General features: G+C 42.8%; 1 protein-coding gene across 2 annotated transcripts in view; it reads left to right on the forward strand.

The window, feature by feature from the left end:
* Positions 1–18,719, forward strand: part of prkd3 (protein kinase D3) — a 37,874-nt gene that overhangs the window by 16,657 nt on the left and 2,498 nt on the right. Inside the window, exons 3-17 of one of the 2 annotated variants that reach the window (XM_019259896.2) lie at positions 4,160–4,298; positions 7,850–7,981; positions 8,588–8,745; positions 9,656–9,845; positions 9,931–10,008; positions 10,099–10,285; positions 10,867–10,990; positions 11,221–11,298; positions 14,238–14,514; positions 15,877–15,929; positions 16,338–16,410; positions 16,537–16,643; positions 16,819–16,980; positions 17,843–17,941; positions 18,028–18,295. In XM_019259896.2, coding sequence (XP_019115441.1) covers positions 4,160–4,298; positions 7,850–7,981; positions 8,588–8,745; positions 9,656–9,845; positions 9,931–10,008; positions 10,099–10,285; positions 10,867–10,990; positions 11,221–11,298; positions 14,238–14,514; positions 15,877–15,929; positions 16,338–16,410; positions 16,537–16,643; positions 16,819–16,980; positions 17,843–17,941; positions 18,028–18,295 — 2,125 coding nt within the window. Of the gene's footprint in view, positions 1–4,159; positions 4,299–7,849; positions 7,982–8,587; positions 8,746–9,652; positions 9,846–9,930; positions 10,009–10,098; positions 10,286–10,866; positions 10,991–11,220; positions 11,299–14,237; positions 14,515–15,876; positions 15,930–16,337; positions 16,411–16,536; positions 16,644–16,818; positions 16,981–17,842; positions 17,942–18,027; positions 18,296–18,719 lie in introns of both variants that reach the window. The other variant, XM_019259890.2, reaches the window with a different exon arrangement.

An 18,719-nucleotide genomic window follows, 5' to 3' on the forward strand; every position in this document is an offset into this window, starting at 1 on the left:
ACTCCTCTTTCCATCCTGACTTGTGGACCTCACACACAGCTCCTCCACGCCGGGGTCTTTGGTGTGCGTGTGTGGTCGCGGCTGCTCAGCTGAATGGATTTGTGTTTGAAGATGACAAAAGACATGCTTAGTCACTATGGGCTTCGAAGATGTATGCAGTAGCATGTGTGGGTGATGGTGTGTGAGGGTGCATATGTGTACAGGAGCACGGAGCAGGTTTATTTTTACATGCATGTATGCTGGGAGCTGAAAACGTGTGTAAATAGACTGATTTCTGCTTTATGCATGCATGCACCCACAGGGTAGCCATCACTTATCACTTTATCTGTACTCACTTTGTCTTGATCTCAACAACATACTGTTCAAATGTGCCCTAAACCTGCCAATCTATTGTTCTTGTACCTCTGGCTTCCTCTTGCTTTAATGGGGCATGGAAAAAAAGTAGTGTCCTCTGCCCTCACAGCCGTTGCGTGTCGGCCTGCAGATGCTCCTGCTCTGGAATGGGACCCATTCTGTACAGTGGAAAGTGTTACACAGGGTGCCAAGGAGGGTTGACTCCAGCTGGCTGGATTTGGGCATCGACCACAATTTTTTTTTGTGTGTGTGTGTGTGTTTGTGTGTGTTTGCGTGTGGGTTCCAGAGTAGGCAAGTGGAGGAAAACCCCACCGTGACACTGCAGCCGGCTCAGGAAGGATGCCCTTGCTGCCTGTGGTGGTGTTGGTTTGAGCCACATAGCATTAATCACCTCAGAGGGTGACAGGGTCTAGGATGTAGATGTGTCAAAGGTAGAGGGCGAGTTGGAAATGTTCCATTATACAGGCACGTGCCTTGTGTTACACAAACTTTCTCCTCATATGTGTTTGCAATAGTTTTGAACATACATTTGAAATCATCTACGTACAGTGATTGGTTGATGATAGAGTCCTATGTGACGTATGAAAGAATGAGAGCGTCCTTATATGATGAAAGGCTGTCAAAATATCTAACGCTCAAACACACCACAGGCCTGCAGTGTTTGCGATGGCTTACCTCTGGTCTGCACCACAGTATTATCAACTTAAATTGAACCCGTTTCATTGTGGTGAAGTGTCATACCATTGTGTCTCTATAATTTTATTACATCTTACATCAAGCATGTCCCGCCATGGTGGAGAAAAAAAGTTGATTCTGTTTTGACTAGCATCAACTCGAGCTGAACTTATCCTGCTTTAAGTTGTGGGGGATTGAAACTTTTCCCGGCATGCACAGTGCAAGATGTGAGATACATTTGTTTTGACTGAGAGAGAGAAAAAGTGAGACACCCCAAGAAAAGCCACAAAGATATGAAGAGAACATCTGTCACTGCACATATAGACAGACCTCAAGTGAAATTGAATCTGAGACCTTTTAGCCATGTACTTAAAGTACATTAATTTTACACTATATATATTTACAAGATTTAACCTCACGCAACCTCAGTGCCTCCATTTGGGAATGACCACTCACTCGCAGTTGTTGTGGTCCATTTGAGATGGTAATAATAATAATTCAACTCTCCCTTCACTGAAAATTGAGCTGCCATGTTCATTTAAAGGGTTACTTCACCTATATCATATTTTTCCAAATTGCCTCTAGTAGTATTTAACTTAAAATGCTGAAGAATGCTAACTACCTCCAACCAAAACATTGCAGATGGACTGAATATAGATTCAGATACATTTTGAATGCTCTACTTCTTTCCATATCTTATTTCCAGAAACAAGATCCTGATTCCAATATATACTTTCACTTGCAATTCAACTGTTGGATAATATATACACTAATATATACACTGAGGAATGAATTAGCCTACATTTAGTTTTTTCCTAGGAGTGTTAAGCTATACACAATCCATGAATGCTATTCGAAGCACCTGGTGCTTGTTAGGTCCCCCGTGAAAACGAATGCTGTACACCAAGTGATGTTTTATGTTATAATGGTGTACTATACTGATCCATCCATCCATTTTCTGTAACCACACAACCACACCACACGCTAGAATCTATCCCAGCTGACATTGGGCAAGAGGCGGGGTACACCCTGGACAAGTCGCCAGTTCATCATTAGGCACATAAAGACAAAACCATTCGCATTCACGTTTAGCAGTTTAGAGTCACCAGTTAACCTCTTAAGTGCATGTCTTTGGACTGTGGGAGGAAGCCGGAGTACCCAGAGAGAACCCATGCAGACACAGGGAGAACATGCAAACTCCACACAAAATGGCCCCATCCTGGGTTTGAACCAGGGACCTTCTTTTTGTGCAAACCAGTACGCCACTGTGCCACCCATTTACTGTCCAGAAGGGGAATTGCTCTGCTGGGAGATCAGACTGTAGGCCTGAGGCGGGTCCAGTCTCTCACTGTCCAACCACTTGTCCACTCAGCAGAGCAGGCCTCAGTAGTCACCAGTGTCTTTGCTGAAGTACATGTTGGCTCCTGGCAAGGGATGCATTGATTAGAAAATTCAGGGCAGTTATTATTTAAAAAATGATAATATGGTAGATTTGGCTAATGCTGTTTTTTTGTTATTTATTTACCCTTTGATCCATTTTGATGCAATTTGTACATCAAGTCCAAGTTAATGCACAAGAACAAATCCAAGTTGTAAAGCACCAGCACAACATTTAGATAGCTTAAAACTGATGTGACACAACAGATAAACATTGGCCACTGACATTGGAGAATGGCATCTTATTTGACGATGGTGATATTGGTCAACGAGGTGAATATTGGCTGATACTGATGATCGGTGAGTCTCTTCTTTTGTTGGGTCGTTCTTCTGGCTTTGTTGAAAGAAGTCATCTGATACACCCATGTTTTTCCGAACACATCAATCTGTCTTGCTGTCTCTGTATCTATATTTCTTGGCAGTTGGAAAGCTCCAGGTGTCTTGTGGGTCCTGAGCCCAGATGCTTTGCCAACCCCAGTGCTCCTGGGCCATATTGGCATTGTTCTATGTGGCCCATTGTGCATGACCCTTGTTCAGGGGGAAACAGCTGCTGGATCCTACAGTACCAGCCTGCTTGGCACTGAGACAGGGCTCAAGCCTTGGTGTAACATTACTGCGCCCCAATTCCCAACTTTTATACAAACCATGTAGGACAGCTCTGAACATCCATCTACTGTTGATCAGCTTCTTCTGCACCGTCAGTTTTGCAAGGTGACGTTATGCAACCTTCCCCTGGTACTCTAGAGTCTTATTTGTGCAAGCTTAAGTGTATGTGTACAGTAGATATTTGCACATGTACTCTATGTGTTAATAATCATGTATATAATTGGGTTGTAGCCCTTTCCTTGTGTCAAGAACATCGCTCTCATCTAAGAGGCTATCGGCTGCCCTCAGAAGAGGAAGTGACTCAGTATTGACTGGCGCTGCACTTCCTGTGAGCTGATTCTCCTCTACTCCTCTCAGGATGTTTACCTCCTCCTCCTTCCCCATCTCCCTCTTCCACCCTCCTCTCCGCCCCCTTCCTCACACGATCACGTGACCTTTACGTCTGTACACTCAGCTCCAGGTTCAGACCTGGCTCGTCTGGGTTTAGTTTGGCCCAGACTTTGTCTGCAATGGTGACTGACTGCTGAGTCGTGGGTCTTGGCCATGCTGGAATCCAGCATGGTCATTGTGTATGCTTGTTTAACATATTTTGCGTGTAGTTAATTATGATTAAGTCATGTTAGCGTTGAGATAACGCAGTATTCATGGAAAGGATGTCAAATGAAAGACATAAAACAGGCACAAAGGAGAGAGCCTGGGATTTATGGGGATTTCTCATACTATGTAATGCCTCCTGAAGGGAGGAAAACAGGAGCCCTGGCTTCATATTACTTCAAACCCCATACTGATGGTGATGTAAGCCACTGCAAATGATGTAAAATGAGTGTGTGTATGTGTGTGTATTTACAGTAGGTCTACTATAGAAAAGATTGTGAGTACAAGTCAGAGTAATGGAGTCCATCTGTATTGCTTTCTCATTCTTTGTCGCTTAGTAGCTGTGTGAGACGTGGACCCACCGCAGTGCAGTAACCATTACTGTCCAGACATTTATCCTACACATGTCCTCTGTCATTATTTATCAGGCTTAGAACATCACTAACAGCGACACTTCACTAACATCTTCACTTTTATCTCCACCTCTCTCCAGTTCCCAGAGTGCGGCTTCTTTGGCATGTACGACAAGATCCTGCTGTTCCGCCACGACTTGAACGACGAGAACATCCTGCAGAGGCTGACCTCGGCAGAAGACATCCACGAAGGAGACCTCATTGAGGTGGTGCTCTCTGGTATGTAAGTTGCGGTGAAGCTAATAAATCGATGCGTAGTGTCCCACCTCGAAGGTGTTGAATGATTTTGGCACACCCCAGCATCTCAGATTAGTTCAAACATGACCAAAGACGGACTAAAACGAATTGCTACTTAGCTTCTTTGTGAAAGGAAAAAGAAAACATTGACTCAACAGACCTTTGTGAATTGTTGCTCTTGGCAGATACAAAAGTACAGAGTGAACAAGTTTTTAATCATCCAGTCACAGGATTTATACCTGTTATTGTGAGAATCTTGTGAGTTTTTAAATTGAAATGAGTTCTCTAAATAACCTTTTGACCCCCATCATGGAAGCAGAGGTCAGACTCTGGAGGAGATATTGGCAAAATGCTGAGACAGAAACACCACAGGAGACTTTCGACATTTGTGACCCCTGTTTTTAGAATAATGGAAAAGGCATGGTACAAAAATTGAAATGATAGAAATTAGTCACTCAGACAGACAGTTTTTATTTATCCTCACATGCTCGTGCCAGTTAAAATACCAGAAAATATTGTATACAAATGATCCAAAGAAATAGGCTTGCTTCTTTCGACTTCCAAAACAGGAGAATTCCACCAAGCAGTATAAACCAAGTGTTTTAAAATCCAAACAATGGGCTAAAACTAATAAACTGGAGGAAGCTTCATGCGTTCCATTTTTTGTGCCTGGTCATAGATGACACCCCTTCGGGTAAACACAGCCTGTAGTGTCCGTTCAAGGACATTTCACTGAATGAAAACATTGCTGCCAAAATGAAATACTATTGTCCAATTTGTTTTCATCGAGTAAATCACTTGACACTCTGCTCGCTCACTCACCTGCTTTTTGTTTTGTGATAGATTTCGGAAACTCTCTCTCCTCATCAAAATTTCCATCAGATCGTCCACCTTATTAGCGGCGACACAGGTGTTTGGTTTTTCTTTGTCGTTTCCTGCGATGACTGAATCAGCTTCCTGTGCGGTGCTGAGACCAACAAATGGCTTAGAATATCTGTTCTGCTCTAATCTGTTCTCCTGCTCCATCTGTTCTCCTGACACCACCTGTGCTGAATATCTCCCCCTCTCTCCTGGGTCGATAGCATTGTTTGCTGGGATTTAGATGGGGGGATGATTGTATAGGTTCAGGATCTGAGGATACTTCAGGCATCTGGGCTGAGGAATGTAGACTGAAGACTGGAGAACTTCCTTCTTTTTGTTTCTGACTGTCTGTGTTTGTCTTGTACTCTCTTTTGTGTCAGTCTTTGTTGCTCTCTTTCCCTCCTCGCTTTCTCTCATTCTAATCCCTCATACCTCAACAAATCCATCTGCAGGTGTAAGCTCCACTGGTGGAGGCTGACAGTTTATAGCCTCAGATGTACCTGATGAAAAGCGCCATAGAAGAAGAGTCGGATCTCAGATTTGCTACACAAGCAACACAAAATTTCATCTAAGGCTCAATAAACTTGGCCTTCTTCATGAGAGGGGCTTTGCATGTCAGACACTTGATCTTTGTTTGAGAAACGCGAGCTGAGAGATCCACGTTCCCAAGCCTTTCATTTGGTTCAGAGAAAATATGAACCCTTTTTCCGCCCCACAATTTGTCTCCTGTCATCTTCCGTTCAGTTTCCCTTAACCAACCTGTTGTTGGATTCTGCGGCTGTGGGAGAGAGACGGTCTGAATATGTCTCTTGCTGCGAGAGGGAGGCAGAAGTGGCTTTTTCTTGGCTGCAGGCTCAAAGAAGAGGGCTTGTTTTTCTTACAGTAAGTGATTGTAGTAGACCCGCGGAGTGTAAACACGCTCTGATGTGCGGGGCGGCCCTGGACACAGCGGACACTGCGCAGGCCATCTCGGCCCATGAGGTTTGAGGTTTAGCCTGACCGATTGTCCCTTTGTTCTGTTTTTCACTCCCTTAAATTCCCACCCACTTTCAAAAGCTCCTTGTTCACCACTACTGCGAGTGTGAAATTTATATTTTACAAATCTACTGTTTGTCTTAAATGTGACACTTAAAAGTGTCAGATGGAAACCTGAGGCCTGCAGAGAGAAACCCAAATCAAACAGAATGCATTCATGTAAACCTCTCCGGTCGTGAAGTGTGTCAAGTTCATATTTGCTGTCGTTTGATGCTAATTAGCGCAACAAGCATTAAATAATGTGACTGCTAAGAAGTGGCCTGTTGTTTTGCAGACAGCGTGTAAAAGAGCTCATGAATGCCGCCTTTCATGTGCCTGAGCCAGGAAGTTATGTTCGCTAGATGACATGTGACCTGCTTGAGTTCTTTCTTCTCTTTAGAAACAAACCCCAAAACTGTGAAAATTAACCTACCAGCCATCATATTTATTTGACACATAAAGAGATAAAAGACAGAAAGATAAAAAAAAGTGGCAAAATGTGCAAAAATATGAGTATCTCAAAGAATTTCATTGCAGTGGTTCCAGAAAGTGACCCTAAAATTTACTCCTGACCGGTTCCACCTGTGGAAATTGCATTCTTTTGTCAAATTAACAGATAAGATTGATTCAGTGTGACCGGCTTTTTATTGCCTTTGAGGATTTCTGAGTCACCTAACAATTTCTCTTTTTTTTTTATGTGAAGCATGTGCAGATTTTTAGCAAAGGAAATGTTTTTTTATTAGTGGCCACATGTCATATTTGTTGTTCGAGTCTGTTTCTCATCACGGTCACAACAGCTGAGAATGTCCTCAGTTCAATCCAAAACAAAATGTGTTTGAATTTGAATCACCTCATAGGAAATAAACTAACACACACGGTACACTATGACATCACCGTTGCCACCACACAGGTTCTGCCACTTAACCAAAGAGTGTAAAGATTAACCATTCCCTCGTCAGTCACTGCGGACGTAGACATAAATGATTGCACAGGAACAGCGAGAAACACTTTGCTGGCACTGAGAGGCACACACACACACATGCACACACAGGTTTGGCAGCAGTCACCTCCATATCTTACTCATCTTCACATCTTTGATGATTCACAGCCATGATTAACCGACTCTTGCTTCCAACAATGAGCTCAGTGCTGTCTGTTTTGTTCAAAACAACATGGACATGAAGGAGAATTAAGAGAGAAACAGGAAGAGTGTATCCACAGCACTGTTGGTTCATAATAACAAAGATGAGAGTGATATAACTGGATCATTCTGCATTTTCTCTGATGTCTTCTGGGTGTGCCCTATCGCTTTGACACATGGAATGATGAAATTGTGTCTTTGCAGATGTGGCGCCCTCTACTGTGGCATTGTAGACATAGCACTTGTATGAAGTCACATTTATTTGTTTGTGCCAGATCACTCAGGGGAGAGATTCTCAGTTCTATTAGATAACCTTCTCGTTTACAGACACATATAGTGAGACTGTGTGTTATCTTCAGTGTTGGTTTGAAAAAAATGCCAAATGCAGATGATAAATAGCTCCTCCTCTCTTGTCTTTTTGAGTCATTTCTTTCTTCCAGTTCAGTTTTTTTTTTTTTTTTAAATACAACAGTTGTCCAGATTTGTTTTAGTTATACCACTTGTGTATTGTTTCTAGCTCAAGCCACAGTTGAAGACTTCCAGATCCGACCCCATGCCCTTTATGTCCACTCCTACAAGGCCCCCACCTTCTGTGACTATTGTGGGGAGATGCTATGGGGTCTCGTTCGGCAGGGGCTCAAATGTGAAGGTTAGACACGCACGCACACACACACACACACACACACACACACACACACACACACACACACACACACACACTAACTTCTTGTTGAACACTGCAGAACCCTGTGTCACTGCCTAGCCTTTGAGCTAACCTACACAAGACAAGCAGTAAATGTAAGTCAGGGTGTGTATGTCTGCATTCACAGACATACACACTCGGAGGCACAAACACAACAACTATGTATCAGGCAGACATACAAGCAATCGAGAAAGACTTGGTCTGGGCACTGTAGCCAGTGAAATGCTTGACATTTAGTTCCCAGTGGAATTATGGCACGTCGGCTTGTCTTTCATTTTCTGTCCTTGTTGGATCAGATTTGAATTATACTCTTTCATTTTCATGTCATTAAGCTGCATTTGAAGTCCTCTCTTACGATGAATTACATTTGAGTAGTTGATTTATTCACCAGAGAAATATTTAGGGTCATAAATTCTCCTTTTTAAGCCTATTCACCAGTGGGGCCATCGTGTGGCTGATTTGTGGAATAAAAATATGTTCACCTCATTTTCACCTCACAGGTTGTGACCTTGTTTTTTTGACTAATTCCATTTGTGTTTGCTTGTTTTAAAGGATGTGGGCTAAACTACCACAAGCGCTGCGCCTTTAAAATCCCAAATAACTGTACTGGTGTCAGGAAGAGGAGATTATCCAATGTCTCACTGCCCGGACCCTCCCTTTCTGTCCCTCGACCAGCACCTGCTGAAAATGCTGTGGTCGTCCTTGATGAGGTGAGTTCTGATGGATGCCCAAAACGCATGGGCTTGGATAGAAATGAAGAAACCTTTTGAAAAAAAAGCACTGTGAAAAGTTGGAAGGACATCAGTATCTGCTGATGTCTGATCTGATGTAATGATTATTTTTTATCCACATGCATAAAATGAGCTGGCTGCAGTTTAGACGTCATCCTAAATCAAAGCCAGGTGAATTGGCCAAGAATGTGAGGCAGTCAATCTGCATGCTGCTCACAAGCTTTGTCTCAACTGTTAAACGTGTCTAAACTTATCAAATTTGGCTCTTTTCCATGAGTGAATCTCCTGGGCTCTGTTGTAGAATACCACTGATGCAGAAAATTGAATTGAGCCGCTCAGAGCTCTGTGGAGAGATCCTCAGCGAGGTCTTATGAAACAGTTTTTGCATAAGCTCGCACTGGAATATTCCCTTCCTGTCTGTGTGTCCCCACAAAAGGTCATCAGGAAATGTAATTATGCTAATGACATTAAAAGTCCATTGAAGTCCGAGTTTATGTATCTCTCACTTGTTGGCAAGAAAGAACGCTTCCTTCCCATTTCTGTCAGGAGCTTCCAGACTGCTTGATGTATTCATATAAAATCGGAGCTAAATGCTCATATGTGGTAAAACACGACAAATCTAATAAATGTTTTCAACCACTGGGATCGTGTTAACTAGGAAAAGTCATGCTAAGACAGTATGACAGATCTCCTTTTCCCTTCTCCACTGATTTCTTTCTCTTCATCCACTGCCATGTCATTATTCACTCTGTCCTTCCACGTCACTCAAATACTCCCTTTGAGGCTCTATTATTCCCCTCACTTCCTTCCTGCATATGGTTTTTAATTCTTCCTAACAGCCCTCCGTCTTCTCTTTTCTTCTCCCCATCCTTCCAAACCCCTGCAGCAGAGGTCCCATCAGGAGGCGGGGAAGCGGATCCTGTCCTGGAGCGGCAGGCCTATCTGGATGGAAAAGATGGTGCTGGGACGGGTTAAGGTGCCACACACCTTTGCCATCCACACTTACACTCGTCCCACTATCTGCCAGTACTGCAAGCGTCTGCTCAAGGGTCTCTTCCGCCAGGGTATGCAGTGTAAAGGTAGGTCTGCGTCTGAGGAGTCTGTTTCAAAGACATCACGGTTCATTTTTAGAGCATTTTTGTGATTTTAAATGTCATCTGCCAGATTGCAGATTCAACTGCCATAAGCGATGTGCTTCAAAGGTACCTAGAGACTGTTTGGGGGAGGTGGACTTTAATGGAGGTAAGTTCTACATCCAATTTCGTAGTGACAGTGGTATATCGCTGATGTTTTCAATTTTAAAATATTTGTACATTTAATGTACATGTGTAGAGCCAGCCAGCCCTGGCCCAGACTCTGACACTACCATGGATACTATGGAGGTGGACAGTAGTGACATGGAAGGGGGCAGAGGACTGGATGACCCAGAGGAACCCTCCACCCCGGATGAGAGGATGTTCGACATGGATTCTCCCTTCTTGGACAGAGAGAAGGACGAAGAGCCCATCAAGACTATTAGGTAGGATGATTTGACATTTCTGTTACCCCATTCAGAGATTTGTGGGTGGTGCTGTGGCCTTGTAGATTTTCTCCTAATGAAGTGTAGGTGGCAATGTTTAGTTAGTTGTCTCACCCAGGATGGCAATCACTTATTATGCCAGCTACCCAATTCTGCTTTTGTATATATAGATATTTTTTGGCATTTTTCCTTCACTGGGCAGCTCAGTAAAGAGTGCCAGGAAATAAGAGTGAGAAGGGGAAGACATGCAACAAAGGTCACCAGCTTGATTCGAACCGGGGACTTTGCGGTTATGTTTTAAACCACCAGGTCTAACTGCACAATTCCAATGTTTATTTTACACCAGCAGCATGAGTTTTATGTTTCCAGTAGTGCTGCCACTGCTCCAAACATAAAATGCATCACTTCCTGTGCAGGATTTCTGTCAGGAAAGACCTACCAGACACTGGGTGGTTAGAAAAGCAAATATAAGAGGTTTCCTGAGCTGGCTACAGGTCAATTTAATGTAACCTGTTACTGTTTCATTATATTTAGCTCTAAAGGACTAATCAATTATATCTTTTTTGTCAATATGTGTCTAGCCCTTCCACTAGCAGCAACATCCCTCTGATGCGGGTGGTCCAGTCCATTAAACACACCAAGAGGCGGAGCTCCACTGTGGTGAAGGAGGGCTGGATGGTTCATTATACGAGCAGGGACAACCTGGTAAGAGTGATAACCCCAAAAGCCCAACAAAGGAGCCCAGTCTGAAATGGACTGTGCTTAGCCTGTATGCTGGGGAAAACTCCTTTTCCAAAGCTGTTCACATGTGTTGAATTCAGCGCAGAAGGTATTTTCCTCACGAAACAAAATAATTTGAAGTACTGTAATATTGGTAGGTCATGCGTGTTTTGCCATTTGGACTAACTTGGTGTTCCTTCTCCCCTTTTTTACAGCGGAAGAGACATTACTGGAGGCTGGACAGCAAGAGCCTGAGTCTCTTCCAGAACGACACCGGAGCCAAGTTCTACAAAGTAAGCATAAAACTATCATCTTGGAAAAATCATGTCTTGTCTTCCACATCAAACACACAAAAGCACTTATTTATCTGTCAGAAAAATATTCCCCCATCATAGCTCCGTAGCGATTTGCCATTGCGCTGCCTGCTTATGATTCAAAAGTGCTGATGTTGAAGTCATTTTCGTATCATTGTTGTCTGTCACACTTATGAGAGGTATGTAAATAAAATCTAACCAAGCGGTAGCTGTGTGACTCAGCTTGAGGGGTGTCGTGTTGCATTTGTAAACTACGCTGGGGTCAGTTCAGTCCACTGAAATTTCCCCTGTGGTTTTTCACCCTGCAGCCTGGTCTCTTCCCTGCATGAAGTGAAAGGCTCGAGTCACTAACAGTTGCTATCTTAGCTATTGTGTCTCAGATCAGATGGGACATTTGAAGGGGTTTTTAAGAGAAAGTCACAATTTAGGATCTATACACCCACAGGTTTTTTTTTTCTTTTAAAAAAAGTGACACAAGTATTGAAACAAATAGTTAAAGTCTATAAAAACAGACACTGAGATGTTGAATCAATATTTTGAACTGAAGTTTTGATCTTCTTTAGAATTCATTCAAGTGGTGGCTCTGAGCAAAATGCTGCAATTTTCAATATGTAGATTCAGTCGTGGAGAGTGTGTGACACTACCCGTTCAGTGCCAGCACCGTAGTCAGTCATTACACTGCCGCAGGGGCTTAATAGCACAGTAATTACACACTGAGGTCCGAGGGAGGAAACTACAGCCTGCAAGGTAAAGACTTCCACATGTGTGTTGGTGGTTGTGTGTGTGTGTTTAGGATGTGTGGGGGTGTAATCATTTTATTGTTCATGTCGCTTTGTGTGTTTTGAGACTTTGACACCTCCTTCAGCTGTGTTGTAGTGGGATGCTGTGTAGGTTGCAGCAGAGTTTCCAGTGTTTGAGACAGCACATTCACTTCTGGGTGTGTGTTTGTGTGCGTGAAACAGGTGGTTCTACATGCAGCTGTATCTATGGTCTATTTTTTTTTTCTCCTTTTTGTTTTTCTACTTTCTTCCTTTTATGCCAGTTGTGAAACAAGCCTGAAAAAAAAACACTTAATTTCTTAACCCTTCTCTCCCAATTATTCTGTCACACCCTGAATCCCCTGCCACTAAAGCTTTGGAGAGGAAACCTCAGCAGGGACCCGACTCCTCAGGGTGTGTTTACTGGCAGCTTTATGTGGTTCTTTATTATCAACTTGGCACTCCAAGCTACGTTTAAGACCTTCAGGAGGCTAATTGAAGGCTTGCTGTAAATGCCTTGTTTTCATGCTTCAAAGTTTGGTCTTTGTTCCATGCCTGTTGCTTCAGAGCAGATTTTTAGCCATGATAGATAACGTGGGATGATTTCCTTGCACACATTGTAGAAAAAGGTTCTTTCGGGGGTTTCTTCTCCAAAACCACAGATTCTCCACATGCTTGGTCTGTATCCGGGAAACCGTCTGTCTTGGGCATTTTCCTTTCATTTCCCTGAAGTTTCTAGCCTGCTGCTCATCAGTGTGTGGCCACTGTCCTCCCCTCTCCTCTTTGCTTTATACCTCCAATCTGATTAGTAGTGGTCGCGCAGCGGCTTGCTTACCAGGCATGGCAGCCATTTTCTCCATTTGGAAGCCATAACGGCTCCTCGTTTGAAGATGAGACCCCTGTACTTGTGGCTTTCTCTGAAGAACCTTTTATGGGGTGAGGGGGCTTCTCTCTGTCTCATACCCACCCACTCACACACCACTACCCTGTAGGAACGGTAGTTGCCGTGTCTTTTAGTCTCAGTGGCTAGTGGTAGCGCCAGCGGCTCGTGCTCAGATGGGGCCTCTGGCTGGCCCTGCCTTGTAATCAGGGAACCAGAGCACTTCAGCCGCCGCAGGGCCCCAGCTCACGTGACCCAGCCCCGCTAACCACAAGCACTTCATCTGATACTCTGTGGTGAGCCACGCGGAGGGAACAGCGTGTGCCTCTGCGAGCCCTGATTGGCTGGAACTTCTCTGTGTTTTTTAATTTCTGACCCTCCTTCCTCTCTTTGATTTGACAGTGTGTTTGAAGGGGAAGGGGTTTTAAAGTGTGCTTCAACTGTCCTTTCTGTACACGCTCATAAGAGAGAGAAGGGTAAAAGAGAAAGTTAAAGCTGGGACTATATAATCAACACTGTGATTACATCCAACGAGTGTGGAAAACTTTTGGAGTGTGTGAGTGTTAATACCTGGCAGCAGGTGAAACATTTTTTACTTAATAAGATTGTTTTATGTTTTCATTTCTTAAACAAGATCACCAAAGTGGCTGATGCGGTTGTTGAGGTGGTGTTTTATAAAACTGTTTTAATGTTTCTTTATATGAGATGTGACTTCTCCAATGTGACTTCTATTTTATATTATTTGTAACTTTTTTAAAAGGTAAAAAAGGAATCTTGTTGGCTTGGTAAAGAGAGCAAATTGTTTTTATTTAATAGCATTTTTTCTTTTGTGTATATATATATGTGTTTTTCCCATTATCCAGTGAGTATTAAGTATCTTTTTTCTTTGTTTCTTACCTCAACTCCCAAAATAATATGACATGTATTATTATTATTATTATTATTATTATTATTATTATTATTATTATTATTATTATTATTATTATTATGCTTATGTTGAAATGGGGTTGGTCAATGTGTGAGTTTTGGTCTCATCTATGGTTGGACTTTGTGTGTTTTTTATGCCTCAGGTTGGTTGACTGTGCAGATATCACTCTGTGGAAAAACAAAAAGAAATGAGAACGAAAAAAAAAACTGTCTGGATTTTATTTATTCGTTTGAGAAACACAGAATATAATATCTTGCGTTTGACTTGTTTTTGGTCTTAGTTGTAATCAATATCTTGCGTTTGACTTGTTTTTGGTCTTAGTTGTAATCTCTGTCCATCAATTCTCTCTCAGGAAATCCCTCTGTCCGAGATCCTCCAGGTGGAGCAGTCCAGAGACTACAGTAACCTGGCTCAGGGCAGCAACCCACACTGCTTTGAGATCATCACAGCCACTATGGTTTACTATGTAGGGGAGAACAACTGCAGTCACTACCACAGCCCTGCTCTGGCTGCCTCAGGAGTCGGCATGGAGGTGGCTCAGGGCTGGGAGAAGGCCATCAGACAGGCCCTGATGCCCGTCACCCCTCAGCCCAGCGTTGCCAGTGCTGTTGGCCAAGGCAAAGACCATAGTAAGTAGAAGATTGCATATCTCTTGTGCTAAAATTGTTTTTGTGAAACTAATGGGAAACAACTTGAAATAGAATGAGTGCATAGGTCTTTTTTTCCAAAAGTTGACATTTTCATGTAATACAGACCACCAATCATGTATTAAATTTTATCTGCCTGCAGGGTTATTAAAGGTTCTAAGCATTCATGTGAAAAAACAAAATATGAACATTTTTAATGGTATTTCATTCAGCGTTTTCAGTTAACCTTTTGTCTTGCCTTATCTAAATTATGAAAGAGTGTGGGTTTCCCCCCTCAGTAATATTACAGGGTTTTTCCTGACTAGTTGGTAGCTTTCTTCGGCCGCTACAAATGAAAAGTTTTGCTTTCCTTGATCATGTGTGTCAAAATGAAATTAAAAAAAAGGTCAGTGTTTGCACCAAGTGGTCAAACAAAAGTGCTTTTAGTCAGCCTTTGAGACACAGGGAAAACCCTGCGTTAGTGTCTGTAGGCCGAAGGAAGTGACAGAAGTGATACATGAAGTCTTTCTCTCGGTAGTTCGGACAGATGTGACTTCTCTCGGGTCAGAGAATTTTAGTCCTTAACCACAAAGACAGGAATTATACTGAGTCTGTGGGCTATTTAGGTTTCTATGCTTATAAACTGATTTTACAGATTAGAGATCCACATGAGAGTCATGCTTCTTAGCAGCAAAGGATTTCAAGCAAGGGCATTAGAGAAACAAAAGGCTGCAGTCCTGAAACTAAGACTTATTATGTCACCTTCAAAAACGACTTTCACCACTCACAAATGACAGTAAGCTGTTTAAACTGTCCTCATCCTTAGATCTGGATTCATTTAAGTGTGGGTAGATAAACTGGTAAATAATATTGATATTTAATCTGTAAGTATTTAAATGTTTACATAAATATGTATGTGCAATTTTTGTGGTCATTTCTCTTGTTTGCCAAGATTAAAATTACATTTCTGTGTGCTGCATTAAGTCAATGACCACAAAATCGTTACTCGCTACTCGCTTTTATCTCTGGCTTTCGTATTCATTGGCTAGTATGCAGGATTAGCCCCCTGCGGCTGTCTAAATTCCCAGTTATGAAATGCATTGCATACTTGCACCATTTAGTCACACATAGCTTCCCAGATCAATTTTATAGCCAATTTATTGTGTAATAAAATGCTTCATTATGTGGGGCTGTGACTTATTGCACGCAGCTGCAATAAGCTTGAAGGTTGCGAAAAAAATACGAGTATTTGAGCAATGTGCCTCTGACTACAATTACTAAAGATTTCACTGGCTGCTTCATGCACTGATAAAGTGGCGCTTCTCAGTTGTTGAATGTGGAAACATCGTGTGTTTTCCTCTCCAGAAGAGCTGTCCATCAGCATATCTGTGTCCAACTGCCAGATCCAGGAGAATGTGGTGAGTGGGGCTTCTTTTTTCTTTGAAACGCTGTTGCACAATTTCCCTGCACAGCCTTGCACATGCATGCATTCATGTGCTATTAAAGTAGCTGTTGTGGTAAATGAAATCTCATCCTCCTGTTTCTTTACCAAAAACCTCCAGTGGAAGCTTTTAGGTTGCACAAATAGGGAAGCTGCAGACCCTTTTTTTTTTTTTTTGTAAAAGCGAGTTTCATTTCGGTTCCACTTCTCTATTGAGTGAAAGTTATTTATATATAAATATTGGGCAATATCAGAAAATATTTATCGAAACGCTTTTTTTTTCTGGGCTTTTGATGATGTAACTTTTACCAGTTGCCAATGTCAGCATGAAAAATGATCAGCAGTAAATTAAAACACAGTAACAGTGCAAATTATCTCCTTGTAGGATATTGCTTCGGTGTACCAAATATTCTCTGATGAGGTGTTGGGATCAGGCCAGTTTGGCATCGTGTATGGAGGTATGTTTCTTTCTGTTTTTTTGATAAGATGCCACTTATAGTTTATAAAATAACCTTACTGTGAATTGTATTTCATTAGTAGGCTATTCAAAGTGATTAATTTCACTGTGTCCTATGATATTTTAGGCAAACACAGAAAGAGCGGCAGAGATGTGGCTATCAAGGTTATTGACAAGATGAGATTTCCTACCAAGCAGGAGAGCCAGCTGAGGAATGAGGTGGCCATATTACAGGTAACGACCAATGAAAGTGAAAAATACAAAATTCGGTCAAATCAGGTTTTTAAAAGATTGCATATGCTACTAGAGTGAGAGGCCTTGGCTGGAGCCTTTCAATACACAGTACATTCTATCAATGATTTAGAAGTCGATATGTCTTTGCCTCACTATCCTTTATTCCTGTCTTCAGAATCTGCATCACCCAGGCATCGTCAACTTGGAGTGTATGTTTGAGACGCCAGAGCGGGTGTTTGTCGTCATGGAGAAGCTGCATGGCGACATGCTTGAGATGATCCTGTCCAGCGAGAAGAGCAAACTGCCCGAACGGATCACTAAGTTTCTCGTCACACAGGTCCGTTTGCTCCGTCACTTTCTTTAAGATTAAGATGCCAGGACTCACTCTCTGAAAGCAGCAGATCACAGTCAAATCGAATGGTAATCAGTTAGATCCACAGCACGAGCCGTTTGCCTTTTCACTCTTTATACTTTTTCATGGCATCTCCGTTCACTTCTTGCTATTCTTTGTGTTATTTTCTATCATCGTTTTTTTTCCCCCTCTCTCTACTTGTGTTTTTTGGAGTGCGTTAGCCCACTCTGCACGAGTCTCTGCTCCAGCCCTGGGTTCTGTTTATTCTTGTGGTGAGCTGATTGGGAGGGGGGGGGGGATTGTTTACTGGATTGGTCTGCGTGGCATCACGGCCTCCTCCCTGTCCGTGGATTATAGCCTGCAGTGCGCTGGTGGCTTTGTGGCCTGATTAGAAGAGCAGCAGGCCCCTGGGCCTCTGTGGATCTTTGGGTTCCAAACAGGAGCAGGGCCATTAACAACAGCCCCATTAGCTGCGGCAGGGTTGACTCTGATGTGGCCGGGAGGACTTCTGTCAAAGTCAGGGTCAGGATAGGGGAGCCAGGCGCACTGTGGTTTTGGTACAGGGCCATAGGCAGACATGCATGCAGCACTAGACCTCGTGAATATAGATGGGATGAAGAGATGAGATCATGTGTCTTTATATGAAGGTACTGGTCAGGATGGAAGTATTTAAGGGCATCTGTATGCTTATACTGCTGTTATTTTTCCATATGACAGCGCCATAGATTCTATTGCTTAGATTATACAAACATTGCCCTGTTTATACAATAGGCTATGTGCATTTAAACACTTTAGTTTGTGGAGCTGTGGAACTTAATCTGTGCTTTTTTGACTTGATTTCTAACAGATCCTGGTGGCCTTGAGACATCTGCACTTCAAAAACATTGTTCACTGTGACTTGAAGCCCGAGAATGTACTACTGGCCTCCGCAGAGCCCTTTCCTCAGGTAAAAGAAAACAAAACTTGTGTGTTTGTGTTGATGCATGTGCATGTGTGTGAATGCACGGACCTAATTTTTCGGTCTCCTCACAGGTAAAGCTGTGTGACTTTGGCTTTGCCCGCATCATTGGCGAGAAGTCGTTCCGGCGGTCTGTAGTGGGCACTCCGGCTTATCTAGCTCCAGAGGTGCTGCGCAGTAAAGGCTACAACCGCTCCTTAGACATGTGGTCAGTGGGAGTCATCGTGTACGTCAGCTTGAGCGGGACTTTTCCTTTTAATGAGGATGAGGACATTAACGACCAGATCCAGAATGCTGCCTTCATGTACCCCCCTACACCCTGGAAGGAGATCTCTGCAGAAGGTAAGAAGAACACTGTGTTTATTTGCACCCTTCCTTGACGAAAACATCCAAGTATGCTATGTCCCTCACTCCTGTTGGTGCTGCTTGCACCTGTAGTTTAATGTCAGACTGATAGACAGATGTGTGGACTCCCCACCTACACGTCTGAATTGTCTGAACTTTGCACTGACTTTGTTCTCGTCTGTGGTTGAAATGAATCACTTTCAAATCTCCCCAGCTGCCCAAGCTGCAGCTCCTCCCACGTACAGTGTAAAATACATAACGAGGTGAAACAACATTGAAGGTGTTGATGCTAATGTTGTACAGTAACTCCTTCTTTTTGTCGGTCTTAGAGAGTCTTGCCTTTTCAAAGGCCACATTCTGAATTATACTGGTGGTATGAAATTATATATGCATTACACTTTCTTTCTTGAATCGGTCTACA

This window comes from Larimichthys crocea, chromosome XXIV, assembly GCF_000972845.2.
Source record: "Larimichthys crocea isolate SSNF chromosome XXIV, L_crocea_2.0, whole genome shotgun sequence".
In the NCBI taxonomy this organism is placed as follows: Eukaryota; Metazoa; Chordata; class Actinopteri; family Sciaenidae; genus Larimichthys; species Larimichthys crocea.